The sequence below is a fragment of the Strigops habroptila genome, chromosome 6 (genome assembly GCF_004027225.2).
Source record: "Strigops habroptila isolate Jane chromosome 6, bStrHab1.2.pri, whole genome shotgun sequence".
Taxonomy (NCBI): Eukaryota; Metazoa; Chordata; class Aves; order Psittaciformes; family Psittacidae; genus Strigops; species Strigops habroptila.
Genome location: NC_044282.2, coordinates 11,053,818 through 11,077,400, shown reverse-complemented (window position 1 = coordinate 11,077,400; position 23,583 = coordinate 11,053,818). Strand labels below are relative to the sequence as shown.

The 23,583-nt window shown below is 42.7% G+C and overlaps 1 protein-coding gene across 1 annotated transcript in view; it reads right to left on the bottom strand.

The window, feature by feature from the left end:
* Window positions 1-18,183: 18,183 nt before the first annotated feature.
* CEP85L (centrosomal protein 85 like) overlaps window positions 18,184-23,583 on the bottom strand; it is a 113,154-nt gene continuing 107,754 nt past the window's right edge. The window contains exon 13 of the mRNA XM_030489908.1: window positions 18,184-22,705. Within this exon, the coding sequence (XP_030345768.1) occupies window positions 22,542-22,705 (164 nt within the window). The 3' untranslated portion in view covers window positions 18,184-22,541. The remainder of the gene's footprint in view (window positions 22,706-23,583) is intronic.

The following is a 23,583-nucleotide window of genomic DNA, read 5'->3' as shown; positions in this document are numbered from 1 at the left end:
AGAGATTAGGCTAAATCTGTCAACTGACATTGTAAGAAAGTGATATCTCGTACTACACAACTATTATGCATAATCTCCTAGCAGCACGTCTTACAAAACCTTTTCCCATAACAGTGCAAAACACTGGACCAAATGTTACTTTTAACTTCATGCTCAAAATGAAGTTAAATTGTTTGGGCAGTCATGTGTACAAACAAGATCTGAATAAAGAGCTGTTGAGTTTAAAATCTCTGTGGTTCATACTGTTATTGCTCCTAGAACACCTTCATCGGGGAGGTCTGTGGAAAGTGATACTTAGGTGGTGATACACCCTAACAGGTTGTCAGTCCTAAAGCATCTATGGACTTTACCATTACCAGGTAGATTTGGTTTGGTTTATTCTCAGAGAAGGTTAAATATGATGGCATGGGGCTCATCTGGTGCCAGAGAGGCCCAAGAGAACCCTTAAACCCAAAGCTCAAGACTCAGGACAATTCCTGTCGGCTGATGTCCTGGTCTGTGTGCTTTATATTGAACTTGTGCCTGCAACAGCTTCTCTTCTGAGCCACAGTGCATTAGTTAACACGAGCCATGCTGCTCATACCTGAGCTCAGCTCTCACAAAGAAGTGCAATGATATTTATCTGTCAGATATCGGCTGCTGATCTGCTTGAGGTCGCAGCAGTGGCAACATTTCTGCTATGCTAGACCAAACTCTCAGAAGCACTGGGAGACTTTGCTCCAGGCACTGATTTGACCTTAACTAACCACCTGGTTTTTTCTGTGTCTGGGGTTCAGCTATTACACAACAAGTTTTGAAGTGTTCTTTCAACATCCTTCATGATTTTTCAGTGGTTCTTATGCAAGTCTGAAGTCCTCCCATTCATATTGCTTGTCCTAGGAACTCTGAGCACTACTTGTATTTGGGTGACATCTTCTGGATAAGGTTGCCATTGAAAGGAATAATAAATACACCCCATCTTCTAGCCTTCTTTGTGCTTGTTTCTGATCCATTTTGGAAAAAGTGCACATGTAGCCAGTTCCAGCGATTAGCATCCTATCTGAAATCTAGTAATGGATTTGAGACTCCACAGTGAAAGATGAAAGTGGATTTGATTAAAAATGCAAACAGAAACTACTTATATGGTGTTTCATATACAGATGCAATGAGATCTTGTGTCTTGCTCTTGGATAATATATTTCTTTAATTGCACTTACACATTTCTCTGTTTTTCCTGTTAGGACAGGTCTGTACTGTTTCCTGGTGGCTAGGGTGATCAGAAGAAAAGAAAGGCTTTTCTTGACCAGACCAAAGACACTTATAGCCAACATTCCTGCCTCCAGCAGCAGATGCCTAGAGGAGACAATAAGGTCAAGGTAAGCCAGGAGCAATAATTCCCAAAACACATTTTTAGCCACAGGCAGAAATGCCATGGGGGAACTTTGAGCCAGAGCTGGTGACTTGTATATAATAAATTATGATGGATTTTTCTTTGATGAATTTTTCCAGCTGCTGTTTTGAGCCTCAAGAAACTTTTTATCATCCACAACGTTGTTCTACAAGTTTATCATCTTCTCTCTATGCTGTGTGGCAGTCAGGCTCTTAACTTGGTTTTGTTTTGAACTTGACACTTGCTAACATCACTTGATGCCCCATTTATTTGTACTGGAAAGGATGTAAAATATCCCTACTTGTTTCTTCTGTAACACTTGCACTTTTATAGACAATACAGTTTTGTGGGGATTGGGTATTCTTTTGTTAGACTGAAGAGTCTTAGTGACTTTAGTTATTGCTTGCCTGAAAACAGCTCCATGCATTTGCTGACCTTCTAAGAAACTTATCCATTTTTCCTTTACCATCTCTAAGTCGGGGAACTTCCTACAGCACTTGGGGTACAGAGGTACCCAGGGTTCCAGCTTTACAACTGTGTTTGTGCCTTGTTCCAAGTGACTCCTCCTCCTTCTCCTGTTTCTTGTCCTCTTCTTTTCTTCCTCTTTTTCTTTTTTTTTCTCCCAGGTTCACCATTACTGAGCTGACGTTTCAGTGGAAGCTGCACTTCATCTTCTATTTCATAACAGAACTATTCAGTATCACAAAGTCCTCTGCAGTTCTTCTCTTGCCCTACATCCTTTAATATCTTGATTAAATTAGTACTGGAAGAAAATCTTTTTTAAATCCCCCCTTCTCCCCCAATCATGTGTGGATATGTTGCATAGCATCAGTGCAAGAGCTTGAGCTCTACTTTTGTGAGGTCTGACTACTCTGTAAATGACCTGTTCAGTTCTGCCTTCTGTTTCCAGCCCTCTAACAAGCTGTCAATCTGTGTGAGACCATTTCCATTCACCAGCAGGGCACCAGAGTCTCTTAACAACCTATGGAGACTTTGAGAAGGCTTCTTGAAAAAACAGGGAGCTGTCCGGGAATGTTCTTGGGACATGGAGGTCTGGGCTGAGTGACAACAAATGAGCGTAGCTTCCCTTTGCAAAACCCAGGCTGGGTCTTCTCCAAACTGCTGCAGTGACCCGTGAGCTCAGAGGTGCTCTTTTTCACAGCACTGAACATTTCTGCTGCCAGTTGGGAATTCCTGGTGTGCAGTGGCCCGACCTCCCTGGCACTTCTTAGGAATATTGCCATCACGTTTTCACCTTCCCCTTCCCTCTGATGCCAGGTGAGAGGGTGCACACCACTGGCAGCAGTTCAGCTATTTTATCTCTGAGTTCTTTGAGAACTCCAGAGTGAATACAATTAGGTCCTGGCCTTTCGCTACTGCTTGTTCTGTCAATTTACCTCCCCTTTACTTTGTCCAATATTCCCTAGTCTTTCTGCCAATTCTGCATCTGGAGAGAGACCCTCTGCGTCTTCTACTGAAAAAAGGAGGGATGGGCAAAAGAGAGCAGGTCCAACACCAGAACTTCTTCACGCTACTTAATGGTAATTGTAGACGTGCAGAGATTCACTTAGGCATTCAATCATGGTTTACTTTCTCTAGGAAATTCTGTCACATGTGGATCAGCTGCATGTCTTTTAGATGCTAACCTTAATGTGTTTGAAAAGGTATCGGTTTGGGTTTTTTAAATACACTTTACAAGTTGTTCCTTGCACATTTTTGGCCTGTATACTACCAGAGTTTGCAATCCTCAGTAGAAGGACACCATGGGTTTTTTGTTTGTTCATAAGAATACTTTCTTGCTTTTACCTTGGCACATCAGCCATGCTGATTTCCTTTCAAAGTTCCTGATTTTCTTCTATTCTATTATTTCGTGATTTTTTATTCACTCTGTTCTTCCTAAGTGGAATCTAGGTGGTCTCTAAATGGTCTCAATGCTCCTCTAAAGATTTAACACAGTTACACCTTCTACCTTGTTTTCTTAACAAGATTTCCTCTTTGGGTGAATGTCTGAATACTAATCCTTTAAATTAAGCGAAACAAGATAGAACAGTATTGCCTGTTGTCTGTGGTTTTGATTTTAATTCTTCCACTGATCTCCTTGGCACCTAAGAAAGTTGCATGTGTCTCCAGATATAAAATTAGTCTTACTTACATCTACTTCTGTAACTGTTTGAGATAGTGCAGGAATACTACTTCAGTGCATAAGACATCCATGCTGGACTGTTTCGAGAGGAACTAAGCGCTGACCTCAGACTTCTATCATGGTTCCTGGGAAAGCTCTCATTTTTATGAGATCCAACAATGGACCAACTTTCAAGCACTTTGAAAACCTCTCATTTTCAAAGTGCCTGAAGTACTTCTCATACTGATCCTATCATTTGTCAGGCCCTAAATATGTTTTGAAAACTTATTCAACCAAACTCTGTTGGAGCAGTGTCTCCCCTTTCCCTGCCATCCCCCCAGCGTTCCCATCTGCCTGGTGCATGCTTTTTCCCAGACAACCCATTTTGCAATGGGGGCCTTCTGGGGCAGTCGTGCCTCCAAAACATTTCATTACCAGCAACCCAACATTTAGAAAGGAAGCACCCAAGCTGCTGTTGATCTGTCTTCAGCAAGGTTAAAATAGCATTCAGGGAGGAAAAACATCTATATGTTGTCACTCACATGCAAGTTGCAAGTAAGCTTGGATCTGAATCCATGGAACATCAAGAGGCTCTGCCTCACAGAGAAGGCAAGGTGGGTCACTGTTAAGCACTCACCTATTTTGCACTGCGAGTGAGACTGGGTACTTGTAATGAAATATAGAACACAGTGCACATCCACAATGCCATCACCTGGGAGAAAAGTGTTCACACCAAAGTGGCTCTAATCCTCAGTGGGAGGGAAACCAAAATGTCTGCTGACACAAGAAAGGCAACTAATTTTTATATTGGAAAAGGAGCCACTAAAGCCGTTTCCAATACTGCCTGTCAGAAAAGCTTAGGGTGGGCAGTGGTTTAATAGGGATGAAGGAGTTTTATCTAATTTTTAAAAGATTTATCATTGTGTTCATTTGCTGCAAGTTTTCGCTTGCAGGCAAGGTTGGAAGTACAGAGAGACATCTATCAAGTCTTAGTAGTTTCCTTGCCTTGATCACGACTCAGTTGCAAGGCAGAGAAGGTTTTTCCAGTCCAGATTGTGATGAATAACTGCCTAAATAAAGTCAAACCTGTCTTTTCTTCCCACCTGTGCCACTGATGAACATCACTGCGATCGCGAGAGCCAGCAGGCTGAGACTGGACAAAGGTGGACATGAGGGCAGAAGACGTTCAAGCCACAAGAAAATCTTCACATTTTATACCACCTGGAGCACTGCTAAACAGCTGCATGCCAACATCTGGAGCTGTGTCACCAATTTTTCAGCCAGCTGCAGCACCAAAGAGAGAAATTACTGTGCTCCTTCAAGCAGCAGTTGCTGAAGGTATCGTACAGATGCTACAGCTCGTTGGACACAAGATCCAACCACCTCATCCCTGCTGTAATGAAATTTGGCAACTTTCTGCCACCCTCAGGGGGACAGTACAACACCTAGAAGGTTGCTCTGTTAGAAGTCCTGTAACTTGATGAGTTTCTGGTAGAAGAATTTAATGATTTTTTTTCAGGAAGATGGATGTCTGCTCTGCAGGTGGCTCAGCACCACTTCCTTCCAGGGGCCATGAGCGCCTGCCAGAGCTCCCGCTTTTCTGAAGCCTGATAGTGACATTTCAAATTTAATCATAATTTAAAATCTCAGTAGGAACCAATTTCATACCTAATCTAAATCGAGCTAAATAAATAGGCTTACACCACAGGTGAATTTGCCTTGATCTATTTCCTGCTTTTCAGATGTCAAAAAAAAGTCCCAGAAGTTTTGAAGTGGAACTTGAAGAATACACCACACTTCTGCTGTGAGATGTGAACGTCTCGTTAGTCACAGATCAGCACCTGATCTCCTTCTCTTCCAACATAGGTGGTGTTAGCTGGGAAGTCTACAACAACATTTCCATTGGTCTGGTTCAGTATTTCTTTAGCACTGTGACAGTTCCACTCACAAGCTCTCTGCGGCATAGCAGGTTGGTTCATGGAGGTTGGGATTGCTGTTGCCTGCTTGCTCCATTCCTGTGTTCTCAAAAAGCGACTGTGGAGCATTATGACAAGTAGACAACCCACTTGTAGGGCACATTTGCAGTGTTTTCTAACACTTTAATAGCTTATTGAAAACTGATAGCTTAATATTGAACAATGTGGTTCCTACCATTTTTCAGTTGAAGATTTCTGCGTAACTTAACAGTTGTTTTTCCTCTCCTGATTCCATCCTCAGTTTCAAAGTCCTTTTCATGGGCACCAGGCAACATTCTAAATCTCAACACAGGTCATGCCTTTTGACCTGCATCTAATGCTGTGTGACATAGGATTATTTCCCATCTGAGAAGTACTCCACAAAAAGCCCTGAACGTCAGTGCAAGTGCTTTTTCCAGCTAGGCGGTGCAGATGGTTTCACGGTAGTTAACACAATAGATATGCACTAAGCAACAGCTAAGGAATTCATCCTTGCCCTTCCCGTATATGGTGAACACTTGTGTCATAATCCCACTTGTTTACTGTCTTGCCTCTTTGGTGTATTAGCTCTCGGGGCTGCCGTGGCTAGGTTTCCACAGTAACTTCGAAGGGAAGCTGCAGTCTTATCTGGGGACTCCAAGGCCTGCAGTGATTTAGACCACACTGAGTTAGAGACTTTGTTGTTCATTTCTATCAGTGTGGTTCAGTGCTTTATCAGATAAGGTGCAAGAACCTGCATTGAAGAAACCCCAAAACATTTTAGATGCTGGCCTTAAAACAAGAAAAAAGACTATTAGCTATAACCATATAGATAGTACAGAATAATGCAACATCCAAATGGACTATGACTTCTGCATAGATACTTAAGCATCTTTAAATTTTTTGTCAGGAATCTCTGAATCTCATCACAAGTTGTTGATTTGGGTTTTTTTAATTAAATATTATTTCATGCATAATTACCACTATATATGTGTACATATACAAGTAATTATATCGCATATTTATCCATAATACTACTTAATAATTAATAATACTACTACATAATTACACTTGTAAATCGCATGTAAATTGTATATAAATGTGAATTACATGCCAGATTTTTTTATCCTTATCTATCTGCAGTGAACTCTTTGAAAAGCTGATATTGAGTGAGTCAGGCACTTACTTAAATTTTTTGGTGTCATGAGTTAAAAAACCAAAATAATCTGCTGTTTCTGGTTCTCCTTATAATGGGAAGTTCATTTAAAATGACTCCATCTCACCAAGTCTCTGATGTCCCAAACATTCTTTCAGCTCTGGTGTGTTTTTTTCTGAGGCTATTGTAAATGTTTGAGGTCTTAAAGTCATTGCTACAATTGTGCCCCATGTAAAAGTCCATTAAAGGAGCAATTCATGTTATTCTGAAAGATGTACAGTTTAAATTGAGTACATCTGACAAGTCCTGCTGTTAGTAGCAATTAATTTCTCATGTTTTGATGTGGCAATTTTATCATTTAGAAGCTTAAGTGCTGGTAGATTTTGAGGTCTCCAGAGCCTGTGTGCTTTTTGTCGAACAAATTGTTCTGTAAGAATGGCATCGTGTGAGTGAAAGAGAAATTCATTAGTTTAGCCAAGATGTTTTGCTGAGGTCTGCATTTCAATTACAGTGAGGCAAGGAGTTTTAAAATTAATGGATTTTTAGACGGCTTTTTTGACCATGGGTGTGGGACCCAGAGGGACTGGACTCAGACCTCTAAGGATACACTTACCCATTTGCAGCTCCCCTCTCCATGGATTTAAAAATGTGGATTCTGCTCTGGGAATGTGTGTAATATATGGAAAAATGTGAGAGTTCCTGAAAGCTGTGAGGAGTGATGGAAAGAATCACGTTAGGGGCACAGTTGTCTCCATAGCCATAGGTGGAGTAAGTGCCATGAACCTACTTAATCTGAAGTAATTTCTCAGATGCCTTCTGCTAACCTTGTCCTAAGCATGGAAGTAGATGTGACCAGTTGCCTGGCTGAAGGCCTCACAATGTCTATTAAACTGTCTTCAGATTAGCTCCACAGCAAGGACACAAGGGCTTGGCTTTATGCATTTTTCTCTGTTTCCTCCTCCCTCGTGACAACCTACAAGCACACGCCAGAGCGCTTGCTCAGGACTTACTTAGAAAACCTGGGTTCTGGCTTCTCTGAGTCAAAGTGGGTTTGACTCCATCATTACTGTGGCTCCCCAGGTGAGTTTGTGAACTAGTGATTAGACAGGATCAGGAGGAGCTGTGGGTGTGGTTCAGGAGGCAAGGTTTGGCAGGTCCAGAAGGGGAGCTGGCTTTGGGGTGGCTGCCTCTCTGCACTCAGCTGCAGGTGGCCAGCCGCAAATCCCACCCCTCCCTCCAGGATTATTCAAGTGGTGGCTGAAAGCAGCAACGATGTCCATTGTGGATGTGAAGAACAAATGGATTACGTTTTGTCAGTAAGTTACAGGGTGAAGGCTTAGGTACTTGATGTGAAGCCGTTTGTACTCCTGTTTGATTTTTCTTTTTGCCTTTTAGCAAGCATAAAAATATACTGTGAAGTAATATATAAATGTCAATGCTATCATAATAACTTCTACGGTTACGTAGGAATTACTTTTTGTAGTGACAGCCATCCTTAGCACGTGAAATATTTTATGAGTACCTTGAATGAAATGGGCTGAGTGTCTGCCAGGATATAGACACCTCCATTGCTCTGAATTTTAATGATATGTCAGGGGAAAGAAAAAGATTAAAGCTTCATGCATGTTTTAAAGGAGAAATTTGGGTCATCCTGCACAAATGTTGAATTTTATTCTTTTTTTTTTTTCTGAGAGAGCAGAGCACTGTGCTCGCCACCATGGGAGGAACAGCTTTCTACCCTTCACCATCCCTCTGTATCTTCTGCCTCACCAGAGGGGTCAAAAACTCAGTGAGGGAGAAGCGGTGTTCACTATAAAAACGTGTATGTGTTATGCATACAGTATGTTATGCATACTGTTCCCTTCCCCACACTCCCTCCTGGAAACAAAAAAAGGTGGCAGAGTGTCCTCTTGTCCAGGTACAGTATCTCCTGGAGAGCAATGGTGGTGTGGTCACGGACTTGGGCTCTGCTCTTCAAACCAGGAGGGCAGGAAGGTTGGGACAAGGCATGGGGGGAGCAGGGCAGCATGAGGAGAAGCTGTGCAAGCCCTCAGTGGGGTGCCCAGCTCCTGCCCTCCCCAGTGTCACCTGAGACCTATGTGGCTTTCTTTCTAAATCTTTGGCTTCAGGATTTTAATGGAAGAGAGATTTAACCCTTCCAGGCATAGGAGTAACCCCTTTCATTTATTTCCCTGCACATCTTGCTTTGGAAGAGCAGGTTTATAAATAGCCTCTTGTACTTAAACGTGGATTTTTTCAGTACCGCTAAATAATAGCAGTTCTTGAACATCCCTGCAAAAAGGGTCGTGGGCCCAGGGGTGGGATGGATGGTGGTTAGTGCGAAACATTTCTAGAAGCTACTGTGCTTCCTTACGGAGAACTGAGATGTGACTGTTCTCCTCTATACAAGAACCTGAGCTTGGTAAAATGTGTAAACCTCTTGTGCCTCCCATCTCTGCCAAGAGAAATCCCCAGCAGGAGAAGGGCAGGTTTCTTTAAGTGCTGATTTGGTGTCACCATGAAGAAGCTGTAATTGTGTGTCTCCCCTCTCTGCCAGCCAGTGCCAAACACCAGTGGGAGCCTGGGAGCGGCACATGGTTCTGGCCTCCCGCACCCCTGTTTGCTGTCAGGGGAAACCAGTTTGCAGTTGTAGTTGTGGGGATAAATTAGGACCCAAAGATGGTTTTAAACACTTTTTTTCTCTCTTTGCAAGAGAAACAGCACAGCTAATGGAGGAACCCAATTCCTTGCCACATTAATAATGTAGCTGATGTGCCCATCGCTAGGGTAAATGTCGTTGGTAATTAAATGGTGACTGGTGATAAATCACTAATAAGGACAAATGTTCATCCAAGACAAGTGGTGATCCAAGCCTTCTTTTTCTCACTGTAGAGTCCAGGCATCTGAGCAATTCTGCTGAGTGTTCAGGGAAAATTACAGGGCAGAAATGAAGCTTGAAGGCTGCAGAAAGAGTCTTCCTATTATTATTCCCAAAGATGTATCTACAGCCATCCCCGTGCTGCCAATGAAAAGGAGACCAGAAATCCATCTCTGCTTCCAAGGGCTGTGCTGTGAGCGTGCCTGTGCTGTTCAGGGTTCACCCCTGTTGATGCTATGAAATGGAGCTTGGGAATAAAGCCAGCAGCTGAGCCAAAAGGCTGAGCCTTGCCCCTTTTTTACATAGTAGTACACTTAGTGCTACCAGCATTAGAATAGTTGCTGAGAGTCTTAAAGACTTCATAGTAATTTCTCCAGTTTTTCTTTCACAGTAACTTGCTATTTCACTTGCAGAATAAGTTTTCTTCTTCCTGGTCAGTATTTGCATGCCCTTACCATTTTAAATAGTGATGGTACAAGCACAGTCCACGGTGGGGACAGACTCCTCGCTGGGCAGCCCAGCAATGAGTGCTGTCACTGAATGCTGAACCAAGAGCATTCAAAAGTAAAAAGATGCAGGGCATCACTATATTAGCCCATAAGCCTTTCTGTAGTTGTGCTCCCCAAGGCTGCCCCTCTGTAAAGGAGAATCTGTTACTCGCATGGAGCCTATGCTGCTTTCAGCCAGAGACAGTTGGATGTTTTTAAAATGGACTGTGCCAGTGTCACGTTTTGCCTCTGCATACCGTAGTTTGAAAGGGTTGTGCTGTTGAATTCGCTTTAGGAGAAGGTCAGACACATTATTCATTAGCTAGCAAATGTCAAGTGGATGGAAGAGCAATTGATGGGACAAGAAAAAGGTGCAGGAGAGCAGGATGCACAGGAATTTGAGTCAGGATTGGCTTTGACCTTTGCTTTTGATTTGTCTGTGCAAGATACGGGCAACAAGAGCTCGCCCAGCTCCCTTCCACTCTTTGGCTCAGCCAAACTGAGTCCCTTCTGCTGTCTCCTTAGCTCCTGCAGTGTGGTAGAGGCAATGAACATGGTGATGTGCGCACCCAAAGCATGAAGCATAACCAAGGAGGATCTGTGGGAGGTGAGACACTGGATGTGCACTCAGGCTTTGCTTGTATGACAAGGGTGATGAGTGAGAGAAGGGTTATTAATACTTAGGAAAAGCTTTACTAAGTGGTAATGAAAATCTTTGAGTCAAGGCCGAGAATATTTTTACTGTGGCTGTTGGGCTAAGATGAGTGGTGCCAGCTGCCTGTACCTTGGGACAAGCCCCTGTTGAACGTGGTGCTCCTGTGCAGCAAGGGCTCAGCAGCATCTGGGAGCATTTGCTTTAGGTGCATCAGCAGCCATTTACATGGGGAGTGTAGGAAACACAGGTTATAGCAGGAGGAGAATTATTCCCTTGCCACAGCTAAAGACCGGTCCCTAAAATGAGGTAAGATACACAGGTAGAAGGACCTCCTGCTATGCCTGTGGCTCCCATGAGAGTGTGGTTAAGATCCCATGCTGACACTCTAGCGTGAAGCAAGGAAACAAAGTCAACTCCTTTTTTCTTTATAATCTGAAAGAAAATAAGAGCACTATAAATACACGTGTGATCGACAAAATCCGGAGATGCACTTAAACTAATCCTGTACATTTTGTTCTGTACGTTTTGTCCTCATCAGTGCTGCAAATCTCTGTTTGCTTGGCCAGGACACTTCCTTGTGAAACCACATTATTTCTGTAATTCTGGTGTTCCTTCTCCTTGTTGGAAATGAGAGCATAATCTGTTGGCTGTTTGTCAAGGGATCAAACAGCTGTGCCTGAGCTTTTGAAGTTTTTCATTATACTTTTGAGCTCGTTTTCCATTTAACACTGCACATATACAGCCTGAAGCACCGACAGACTGCTGAACATATGAGTGTGGGCCTTTCAATTAGGAGTATTAACTCACGGAGTAATGCTGATGTGCAACAGCAGCCACTGCCGTGGCGGTGCTCACTGTCCAGGCCTTAAGTGACGAGTAGAACCAGGAGGTGCCGAAAGGGGGGCTACCGGCACTGCAGGATGGGGAGGAAAAGCACCGGAGTCCAGGCAAGAAGCAGTGCTGGGAGTTGCTGCTCAGCAAATTCAGGGCCAGATAGACTGAAACAGAGAATAGCAAAGGAGGCGTCAGCTGCCTGCAGCGCTCCACACAGCCCTGCGATGTTGAATGATGCTCTCCCGTGGCACTCACTTCCCAAGGGATTGCTTCCCAAAAAAGCCAGATGCCTGAGCGATGTGCTAGCTTTTTCCACTCTCTGGTCATTTGCCTGCAAGCACGTGAGGCAGCAATGCTGCTGCAATGCACAGGCACGGTGCGACAATCTCCAAACTGTGGCTGAGCAGAACCTAGCGTGGGGAAGGCAGCAAACCCAGGGAATCCAGCAATTAACAACTGATCTGGTACTTGATGAAACAAAACTTGCTTTCTGTGCTAGGTCTACAGAAGGAGAGAAAAAGAGTTCCGTTCTTCCTGCAGTAGTACCTGTGGATCCAGGGAAATCACGCTGTATGTAAATGAAATCGTAATTTCTTGGCTGAATTTGACTCTCTGGGTACTAGTTAGTAAACTTTTTAAAGGTTGTTTTGGTTTTGGTTTTTGTTTCTTTTCCCCTATTGTATGAGGAGTGGATTTGGTTTTGTGCAGTTCAACTGATCTCAATTCTGGGAGCAGGACAGTTTTCCTGGGTCACTGACTGCCATGGGTTGATAAGGTATTCAAGACAGGAGATGTAGCATCCAGTTTTGTGAGTACACTGGAAACTGCTAATTCTTTTAGCATCCAATCTCACAGTCTCATGTGTGAATGCTCATTAGGGGAGATGCTGTCCAGTTCTTGTGGAAATTTGCATCCAGAGGTGTCAAGGTGCTTGCCAAAGGAGACTGTGTAATCTCCACTTGACACACACATACACAGAGGCACTGAGATGGAGCAACTTGCCCAGAGCTGTCCAGCTCACCCCAAACAGAAGAGACAGCACCACATTTGGGCATTTTGTGCCTATTTTCCAGGCTGTGGTGCCTCTGAAACACATTTCAGGCATGCCACAGATGCAAAGGTGACCTCTTCTTGTTCGTTTGTGTCAAGAAGAAACAAATTCTTCACTCTGTGCACTGAAACAATCCAAAAAGCATTCAAAAGTCAGATTTAGAATGTCTAAGTGCAGGGCTAATTAATTTCTTTTTATTAGAAGGTCAGTTTATGTAATAATTTAATTAAACAGAACCTGTGTTGTGCTTTGCATTAGTGTGCAGATAAATAACAGTACTACAGTGCTGTGAGATTTTTAGGAATTCTTTCTGGACATTTGTGTGCAGCCCTAAACCTAACACACAGAAGATGTCACTGCTGCTGCTTCTGACTGCCCCTCCATGAAACCACCTTTTACTCCCATTTCAACCAGTTGAGACTGAATGGCCACAGAAATGGTTTGTCTCCAGCCATCCGATGCAGAGCTAAGCTTTGACTGCTTGCCTCTAGTGCGACCCATCTATCAGTAGGTGAAGGCCTCTCCCCATCCCCTTTCTCCTGCTGTGGACCTTGCCAGGTCCTCTGCACTCCCAGGCTCTGTGTTTGGGTGTCCATCGTGACTCGCCACTCCTTGCCACACAGCGTGAGTAACTTCTCTCAGACTACTGTAGGTGGCCATGGAGAAATGTTAGGCTAAGCACTAACAGCATACAAATAACACAAGCCCTGTAGAGAACCAACCTGCAAAGTGGGCTCTGGGTGTATATATGTGCATAGGTGACCTTCTCAAGTATGTTCAAGCTATGGCCCAAACACCAGCCCATGGTGCTGTAAATGGCAGCAAGCGCACAAGGCTGCTTTTGGCAGGACACCAATCATTTCCTTCTTTCGAACCCACAGCAGCCCTGCTGATGGGTACACTACACCGGGTCCACTACCCAGAGGGAAACAGTAGCATCCTTTTTTTTTTTTTTTGATAATTAATAAAAGTCATCAGTTAAAATTGCTGATCTCTCTTTGGCAGAGGAAGCGTTTCTGTTTCAGGCTCCAGAACTGCTGTAGAGAGTTTAATTCCCAAATGAGGTATTTTAAGGCCGAAGTCTCATTTTGTTTACGCAGGCTGGGATCAGAGATGAACCTTGAGAAGGTCAAGGCTAAGTTTAGCCGATGATTTGGGGTTAATTTTCTTAAAAAAGGATCAGTTTTGTATTTATTCTTACATTCTCAATACATTTTGGAACCAGCGTGTACACACTCGGTTTTAAGCCGCCTGGGACCCCCACGCTGTTAGCTGCTCTCTCAGCCCTGTGGGGTAGTTATTGTGCTGACCTTCATAGCAACTGCAGCTGCACTTTGGGGAAGATGTGGGAAATGCCAGCACTTTGAGAAAAGTTTTCTTTTTAAATTGGTGAAAATCTAGCTGCTTTCTGCTCCTCTAACCTTACCTCCAAGGCACAAACAGATGTCTGAGATGCCAGGGCCTGAGCAGACCATCGCTTTTGTGTAAATTACTTCCACGCACCCCATGCCAGGCCATGCCCAGCACCAGGAAGGTTGTTAACCTGCCCTGTGTGACTGGTTTCACCAGTGCACACAACTTGGGCTGCCTCCATGCTCGTAGCCACCTGAGCAGCAGCAAATCTGGGCTCTGAAGCTGGAACTTGTCAGGAGCAGGATACAGTCACTCACCGGCTCTTCATGGCAGTAATTAATTTTTATGAATGAGGGCGAGGGAAAGGCTGTTAGATACAGATTGATTAGAACTGGCTTTTAATTAAAATCTTCAAACCATAATTTAAACTTTAAAAATCCTATTACTTATCTTTGCAATTTCATGGGCACTGAGGCAGTGGGCAATAATGTAACTAATGATCTGATTGTCACTGGCTTCTATAATGAAGCGTGTCTGGGAGCTGATCAGATTATGACATCAATCAAACCCCTTTGCAGCATTCTCTCCTCCTGCAGAGCTCCCTGCAGGGCAGTGTTTGCCTGCACCAGCTCCCTCCCAGCTGTAACCTTTATTTTCTCTGCCTAGAATGATGAGCTCCTATGAGGGGGGCAAAAGGCAGACTGCAAATGATGATCTTCTGGTCATTGTTACAATACTTCAGAGATGATTTTTCTGGGAGGTGGCTGTTTTGTAGCTTTAACCTGCCAGTAAATCATGTTTATCAGACCAGAGTTACTGACCAAAGAAGGGTCCAGAAACAGGGTCCTGCCACCCCAGCTCTGACATGAAAAGGACGACAAGGTGTTGTCTGGAATAATGGGAGGGTGATGGCCATCACTATGCTGTGGCACAGCGGAGCCACCAGAGGAGAACGCTCGGTTTGAAAATTCCATGGGAGCTTTCAAGTGGCTGAACTGAATGAAGATTTGGATGGTTGTGCTCGAGGCTTGAGCCCCACCAGGGTGCCTGGGTGGGGCTTTCATGGACTGGAGCAGCGTGCAATTGTCAGACTCCAGAACCTGCCTCACAGCCAGGGCTTGTGTGCAGTGGGACAGAGTGTCTTCACCAGCCCATCCTGTCCTGCCGCATGGCTGCCCCACAGCTCCAGACTTGCCACAGGCAGCAGTGTTGCTTTTGGGCCACCTTAAAACACCAGGCTCAAATGCACCAGCTTCTTGAATAGCTCAAGTGTCTGTGCACTGGGGGAAGATGGCTCATCTGAAACAGTTCATGTCATCATTCACTGATCAGAGCTTCCTCCCTGTCACTGGATTCCCCCCCAGGTTAACTGACAATAAATTTGGCATTGTCTGATTTAGCCATTATGAGATCAAAAATAGCAGAAGGTTAGAAAATACATCAGTCCATTAAGTCCTGTTGCCCAAACTGCCTTAGAAAGGCATGCTGACTTGCTCTTGTGAACAGCTACGTCTAAGCAGACAGCTCCAACCTCAAGCTCAGCTGTAATGCACCTGATCCCTGTGCTTAGAAACATAAACCCAAACTTTAAAAGAAAGTAAGTTTGAAAGTGATTGCAAAGTCCTGGGAAATAATTTGGTATATTAATGAAAGTGGATATGATTACAGAGATATAATGAGTCCTTGCTCCAATTACTGAATTAGCTTAAAGATCTCAGCCAAATCACTTTCTGCAATATGCCTGCTCCACAACACAGGCCTCATAAATACCAGCCATGAAAAAAAGAATGGCAATTCATTTGTCATCAAAGGTCAATAGCTAAAAAAAAAATGTTTTAATACCTACCCAAATGTAGTTATTAAAGAGGGGATTTTTTTTCCCTAATAGTAAATCATTACAACTGGTAAGTATAAAGAACTGTTGCCTCATCAGAGAAAGTGGTCGGTTGCAGATGCAGACATTTTGAACTACTTTGCTGGCTCAGTACAACAGCCGTGGGAACAGGTAGAAGGCTATTGTGGCCTCACACTTTGTCTCCTCCAGTGTGTTTTAACATAGGAGGGATAAGGTTTAAGTCTTCTATGATTGAAGCAACTGCCTGCAGCACCTGCCTCACAGCTAGCCCACATTATCAATGAGCTGCATCTCGCTGCTGCTGGAAAGGGCAAGTCAGCTTCTTGAGAAACCAGGAAAATCCAGCTCCTGGCTCAGCCCGCACTGGAGCACCGTGACCGGGGCCATCTCCTGATCCCATGAGGAAGAGCTCAGCCCTGGGAGCCAAGGCAGTGGGGAACCGGCCCTGCACTGGGCAGGGTATGGCTGGGCCCTTGCCCCAACAGCAGCTGACAGCAGCAAGGCTCTGCAGCACCCTCCGGTTTGGCACCCGGGGCCACCACAAAGCTCAGTACAACCCATTTGGTCTGGGAGGGGTTTTTGGCATCTCTGGGCAGCCAGGAACTACCTGTATTCTCAGTTTTAATGTAAGGGAGACGAGCTTTTTTGATTTTATTTGGTTCCCCCTTGCAGAGTTTTCAGTTAGAAAACTCTCTTACCACAACCTCCAGCACTACAATTCGCTCGCCCAGCAACAGATACCATTTTTCTCAACCAGAACACGACAAGTTTCCTTTTGCCTTCCTCCAGGCAAATGCTTTCACAGGTACACAAACCAGTAAATCAGTTTTCTTATCTATTAATACCTCGGGTCACATTCTTCAGGGGTGCTGCCAAACCACTCATGAAAGAGCCACGAAGCATTAGCTGAACCTATCAGGTTCCTCACAAACTGAGCAGGCTTCAACTCCAGGACTTGAGGCATGCCTTTACCTCTGTGGAATTCGCACCTGCACACCAAGAAAAGAAGGAGAAAAGCAGCAGCTGCCCCCAAAGGGGGGTTAACTCACACTAAGTAGGAAGAGAAATATGCATGTACCAAAGTGTAATTAAATATCATCGGTAATAGTATACACTTTCCCTTGACACTTGGCCATTCTCCAAGTATACTGAACCCATCCATTTACAAAACAAACGACCCAGGGCTGTTAGCACATCCTGCAGTTGCCTAATTTACATAATGTAGGCTATCTGCTGCAGATTTAGCTGTTGCAAGTTGCCCTCATTCAAGATGCTGTAGTGTTACGTGCAGCATTACTGCCCAATGTTTCACTTTTATCCACATTTGGAGTTGTATTTTGCTTGTGGCATAAAGGCAACAGAGCATTTTCTACCACTACTATTGTTAGCAGTGCTCTAATCATGATACTTTGAAACCTAAACCTGACTTTGGGCACTTCACAAAAGGTCACCCTCAGAAATCTTATGGAAAGTTGGCATGTGTGCAACCCTTTACATACATTTATGCACAGCACAGAATGTTTTTAATTGAGCTAGAAGCCCATCTTTCAATGCTCAGTCACAAGCCTGGAGAAAAGCAAGTGATCTCTACCATATATAATGCATTAGCTAATTAAAGTGAACCTCCCAGTGTCTTTGAAAAGTTGACACGGTGTCAACTTTTGTGCTCTGCATGATGCAGTACAGATGGGGACAAGGGGAACACCACTCTACATGCAAAGCTTGTTCAGCACTCAATGCTTCAAACAGGTTCTACGATCACTCACAAGGAACTGTCAGAAGAAACCATTTTGGGGTGATCCCACTTCACTTGGCACTTGTGAAGACTCCTGTTACATTGATTACAACCCCTAACCTTTGACTTTTCCTAAGGCTGCACTAACTCGACATGGAAGGGAAGTCAATGCTGCTTGGTTGTGCTGGACTATACTGACCTGCAGTACTTCATGGAGCAGGGTTTTCTGACTGCCCTTCGCTACTGCTCAGTCTGACCAGCCATCCATTTGTGCTTTCTAAACTGAAAAGCAATAATTAAAAACGCATGTCCTTTCTGATCACCAGTTTTCTTCCTGGTACCAGGTCCACTGCTGGTTTCAATTCACCATCCGATTTTATTTCTTGACCTGTGTGACTGGCTTTGGGGCTACCACATGTTATTCCAAAGCTGATGAATCTTTCAGCAACTTTGCTATCATAACACTTCTACTTACTATTTTTTTGCCAAATTAGTCTTTTAAAAAGTCCTACCTGTAACATCTTCAATCAGCATCCGAAAAGGATAACAGGTGCAACTCCCTATAAAGGCACCAGGGACTTCACAAGGGACCTCTGCTCCAAAACCCTTTAACTACACTGAAATAATAGTTTTGCTACCAAGACTTCTTGAAGATTTTTCATGATTATTTTCTTATCTCCTGCCCTTAGTCCAGCTTTGGTCACTTCTGTCACATGCCAGCTATTGGACAAATGAGAACCATGAAGAAATCAATTTTGTAACAAAATTTATTTTTGCTCTGTGGATACAAATCCCAAACATCAACAAACAAATTCCAGTGGAAAAATACCAGTCATTAACAATGAAAACTTTTATTATTATTTAATAAATAGAACTTTGGCATTCAAAATTCTAGCTGTAAACCCTACTTTAAAAAAAATTACAAAAAGAGGCAAGAACAACAAGCCTAAAGCTGAGCCAGCCAGTGGCTCCTTTACTTTTTACAATGAACACATTGTGATTAAGTCATGACAACTCTATTTACATATGAGGTATTCTGAGCGGTTCATAAATTGAACCCAATTTACAAAACTACCAGTCTTCAGGGACTGATCCAGTACATATGTCAGCTGTGCTTTTAAAAGATAGCTCCAGACACTCCTCCCCACTGAACTAATGATATACTGCAATTTATATACACAAAACGAACACATTACGGTTGGAGTTTCCTGCTCACGCTGCATACTACAACCAGCCTAACATTCAAAGTGTACACCTAGTACCTAGTTTAAGTACTTCTGTTTCTAGACATCATGCGAGAGTTCTACTACAAAAACTTATGAACAAAATATCGGCAGGTAAGAAGAAAACAAGGTGCAGTCATCAGCATCCTAATAACCTCTTTAAAGTTCAAGGGGAATATACACTTACTTCAGGCAAAAAAAGGCACAAAGGTATGCAGCTGTGAATTAATATTGCTAATGAGCTACCAGAATAAGTCATCTCTTTAGATAACAACCATTGATTTGTTTGCAGTCTAAGAATGCAGATTAGTTCAGATGATGTTCTCCCCCCTCACGACAGAACTTCTCACATCAATGAGAAGAGCCCAATTATAGCTCCAACTCGACCTGTGTAACATCATTGATAAGGACAAGGAAAACTGGAGCAAATTACTCCCATGCAGAGTGACTGCAGCGTGCCATCGCGGCCCATGCTAGGACAGCAGGTCACAGAAGAAGGGGTTTGCTTTCTTTCCTTGTGCTCTTACACTGCAAGAGAAACGTCAACCCTCCCCCCCTCCATTTGAAATGAAAGGCGGGCAGCAAGGGCAAAGGAAGGAACCCTTTGTAAGTGTAATGGACGAAATTTCAGCTCTTGTAATGGCTTCATGGCCACCGGCAGTTTCGAATGCTGGAGCCCGAGTGCATGGTTACAGCAATCTCCACAATTTCACACAACTATCACACTACAAAGCTGCAGAGCAGGGGTGAGCAACCTAAATCACATTTACACAACTGAGCTGCATTACTTCTATACCGTAAATACATAGCATCACCTATAGCTTGTCCGAAGACAGTTACTTTCCAAGTCTTTTTCAAAATACATTCTCAAATACAGTAGTTACTGTAAATATCTTCTAAAGGATTGTATAAATTCAATCTGAAACTATACAGAACATTACTGTACAAATTTGCTGGCAGCCAGAACGGTACAGTATCCATTCATGAGCAGTTGGTTTTCAGCCCTTGAGATTGTCTAATAGCTACAGCAAAAAGTTGTCATGACTAAATCTAAGCAATTCCAATGTTAACATTCGTTAATCAACTCTGTATTAAATATGCTGAATGAGACCACACACACACTACATTTTAACCAATTAAACAATCATGCATATCTTAGACAAAGCTTATTCCATTTAGAGGCATCCATAAACTGATGCAGATATAATAATTACTACTACTACAACAGGCCAAATTTTAAGAAATCAAAGGAAAATAGTGGATCACTGTAGACAGTCAATTGGTAGTCTGCATCTTTGGCTCATACATCCATCATTTATCTCCCTACTTTAATTTGACTGAGGCAGATAAACTCAGGGTTCTTTAAAATCAAGTGCTTTAAAGTCAACCTAAATATTACAGGGTCCATAATAAAAATATTACAGTGCAAGATTAGAGCACTGCAATCAAAGTATTACAACTAAAATGGCTCCTCCTTCCTGAGGGACTTTCCACTAATACTTGAAGAGCATAAAAGCTCCTGAAGTGCTTTGCAAATCTAAAATCACTGACCTCAACTCTGTAGCACAGTATCACCATGTAACAGGAGGGACAGTGGAGGCACACCAGCCAAGTTACCAGCTTAATAGTTCAAAGGGAGACAAAAAGTCTCCTGCTCCTCCCTAATTGCTCTGTTAAACTCCTTGTTATTTCCACCAAATTTAGAAAAATATGTTGCTTGTTAATTTTTATAGGTACAACGTTTCCATGTAAGGAAACAGTAACATGCAACTTGGGTGTTGCCTCTCTCCCTAATACTTCTAGTTTATTCTCTGAAATGCTATTGTTGAATTCTGATATGAGACAGATACCATGAACTGGAGACTATTACTTCACTGCAGGGCCACCACCACCAATGAACTACACCAAAGTAACGAGCCGAGGCCCTAGTCACAAAAGCTAGTACTGTTAGAGGCACAGGAAACTGCGCAAGCCCATTTGTGCAAAGATCCTTGTTTTCAGTTTTGCACTAGTATAAAAGCACACCTTCAAACCTACAGAAAGAGCATAGAAATTTAAACTAAAATGGCCTTGGTTTCTTTTACCTTGAAGTAGGTACACTAGGCAATTCCACTTGAGATTTCATGTAGATGCTATTTACTGCTCACAGGAGCTGAACCAGTCACATTAATCTATCTGAAAATACCATGTAGCAATAATATAAATAACAACACTATGTTTTTTCACAAATTAGTCCATGTGTAGGTTCAGGATAGAGAAAACTGTCAAATAAATAAGTCCATATAGCTAAAAAAAAATAATTAAATCACTAAATTATAAAAACAACATTAACAGTAACTGTTTAACGATGAACAGAAAGCAAAACATCACCAAGTTAAAACTGGTAGTCGGTCTACACCGCTATACCTTTTTTTTTTTCTATTAACACAAATATAATCAGAAAACTGAAGATACTAACACTTTTGCCATAAAAATGTTGCCCTAGAATTTTCTTGGTTCTAATTGCTAAGCTTTCTATGAGATTTCTGCCGTTATCCACACTATGGATCAGTTGATTGACTTGAACCTTAGTCACTTGAAACTTTAATACCACATACGTAGCTGATGCTGATATACAGTGCGATCTGAGAGTGGTTTTGCTCTTTGCAGGTTTTTGTTTCCTTCAGTTAAATACTATTTTACACCATGCATAACTGTGCAGCTAACTTGCAGTAATGTTCCAGGGAATCAGAAGCATTAATGTCATCTGTCTCAGAGGAGTGAAACAGCACTGCCAAGTGACACTCACTGAATAAACTACGGAACATGATCTTAATTTTTTAAATGTAATTGCTTCCTACGTAAATGGAGAAATAAAGAATTCTCAAACAATGTGGAAAATTTTGCAGTACTCAGATAACAGAGTACTTAATACTGCTAAGTGGGAACATTCTGTCCTGAGCCCTAATTTTACCAAGTGCCAAACACCTGTTTTGTAGCCGTGGTAAAAAATGGTTTGAGGTGGTTCACAACCACCTCAGAGGCCTTCAGGGATGGAACACAGACCACCCACATTTTAAAATGGAGATGACCTAAGGGAAAAATAAGTATGGTACAAACATTGAAGTATAGTCGGTTTTTTTCCCCCAACAGCCACGTACTATGCTGCAGTTTCATGCCTTCCAGCTTCTCTGGGTTTGTCAAAGACTTCACGTTATTGAAACTTCTTACAGCAACGTGAAAGTGGTTAAAACAATTTGAAAGCACTATATTTTATGGACTTCACTTGCATAAAGGAGTTAAAACTCGGTTTTCTTCTGCTTTTGGACAAACCAGCTGAACATCCATTACTAAAACCAACATCTTCCCTATATCAAATTTTTTACACAACTTGAAGAGCAACTGCATTTTGTAGTGCTCCAAGATTGTTCCAATTGCAATTCCTAGAGTGAAGTGCAGCTGCAGAAGACTCTGGCTTCCCCACGTACAGCTACAGGTCCTTTGATACCCTGCTCTAATTTCAGAACACAGATAATGCCATACAAACCTTTGATGAAGGAAAGGACTGAGAGTAGCAGCAGCAGGGCTGTTTTGATGCTCTGATTCCAGAAACTAGGTGAACTAATAAAATAAACCCTAATGAAAGAAACAGAGCGTCCAACTGAATCATTCTTCACAGCTTGTTCCTACATTCAGTAGTTTGGAGAAAAGATTTCTTGTAGTTTGTACCACTCTGTTCAAACAATGACTCTCCCCTCCCCAGCAGACTCTGGAGATTAAATATGCACAGTCCTCAGAGATGCACATGCGGCGTTATTTGCAGTCTTCCGATATGGCTCCTTAATAGAAATGCAAAGACCTGTGACACAGCAGCATTTAATAAGTCATTTGCTACTAGATGAAATGTTGTCATTGAGTGATGCAATTGTCCCCCATATCCTGAGCATAACGGTCCGACATTATAGTCCTTAATTCATCAATATCTTTTCGTAACTGACAAACGTCCAAGAGCTTCTTTGAAAGGGTTTCTGTGCTGTGGTAATTTTCATTCTCTTCAGCTGAACAGCTCAGTGCTACAAGAAACAACACCCAAGGTTAAAGCTCTAGTAACTGCACTCTGTGAACGCTTCAAATAGGCAGTCCCCTTTGAAATAAGGGGTAGGTCACTTTAATTACATCACAACAAATCGGGCTTTAGTATGATGAAAAGCCAACAAAATGTGGTACTGTGTAAACTTAAAAGTCAATTTGGAGCCCATCAGTGCTCCTCTGAAAGACACACTTTTCTGAAGTCTGATGGATCTCAAAAGCAGTGAAAAAAATGGGTAGAACTGACATTTCATAGAGATATTGGAGGTTACTATGGCCAGTCAGAAAACAGGAATAGGAGGGCTTGGGAAATGAGGCCATGTAAGATGATGACAGTACTACAGATATGCTGCAAACTATTCATCCTGCTGGCTGACAATGGCTTCACAGACTTTGAGATGGGTTTATGCTGCACTCGCCAGTACTTTAGGGGGTTACAGTGCAGATGAGTGAGTCTATGTGGTATGTAGTAGCTCTTGCTGCAAAGGACACTGTATTTTTACATTTCTACCTTGCTGAAAGACTCACTGCTGAACTGGACCATCTGATTAATTCTAATTAACATTCAGAAACGATAGAATATGATATGTTCAGGTTAATACCATGTAAATGTCTATTAAGCATGTTAAAAGAAAAGACCCAACAAAGTCCCTATGCTGAAGCTTTGTCTGACTGGCTTTAGGGAGTGCTTCTCATTTCCTTGATTAACAGCTTAGTAAGTGCTAAAGACAAGGCGTGCCATTAATAGTACTGGAGATGAAGTTGCCTGGCACTAAACTTATCTAACACACACAGACACCCCTATCCCAAACTAGACATGAACATGTTCCAACAGTAGATGTATATTCCTACCACTTGACCC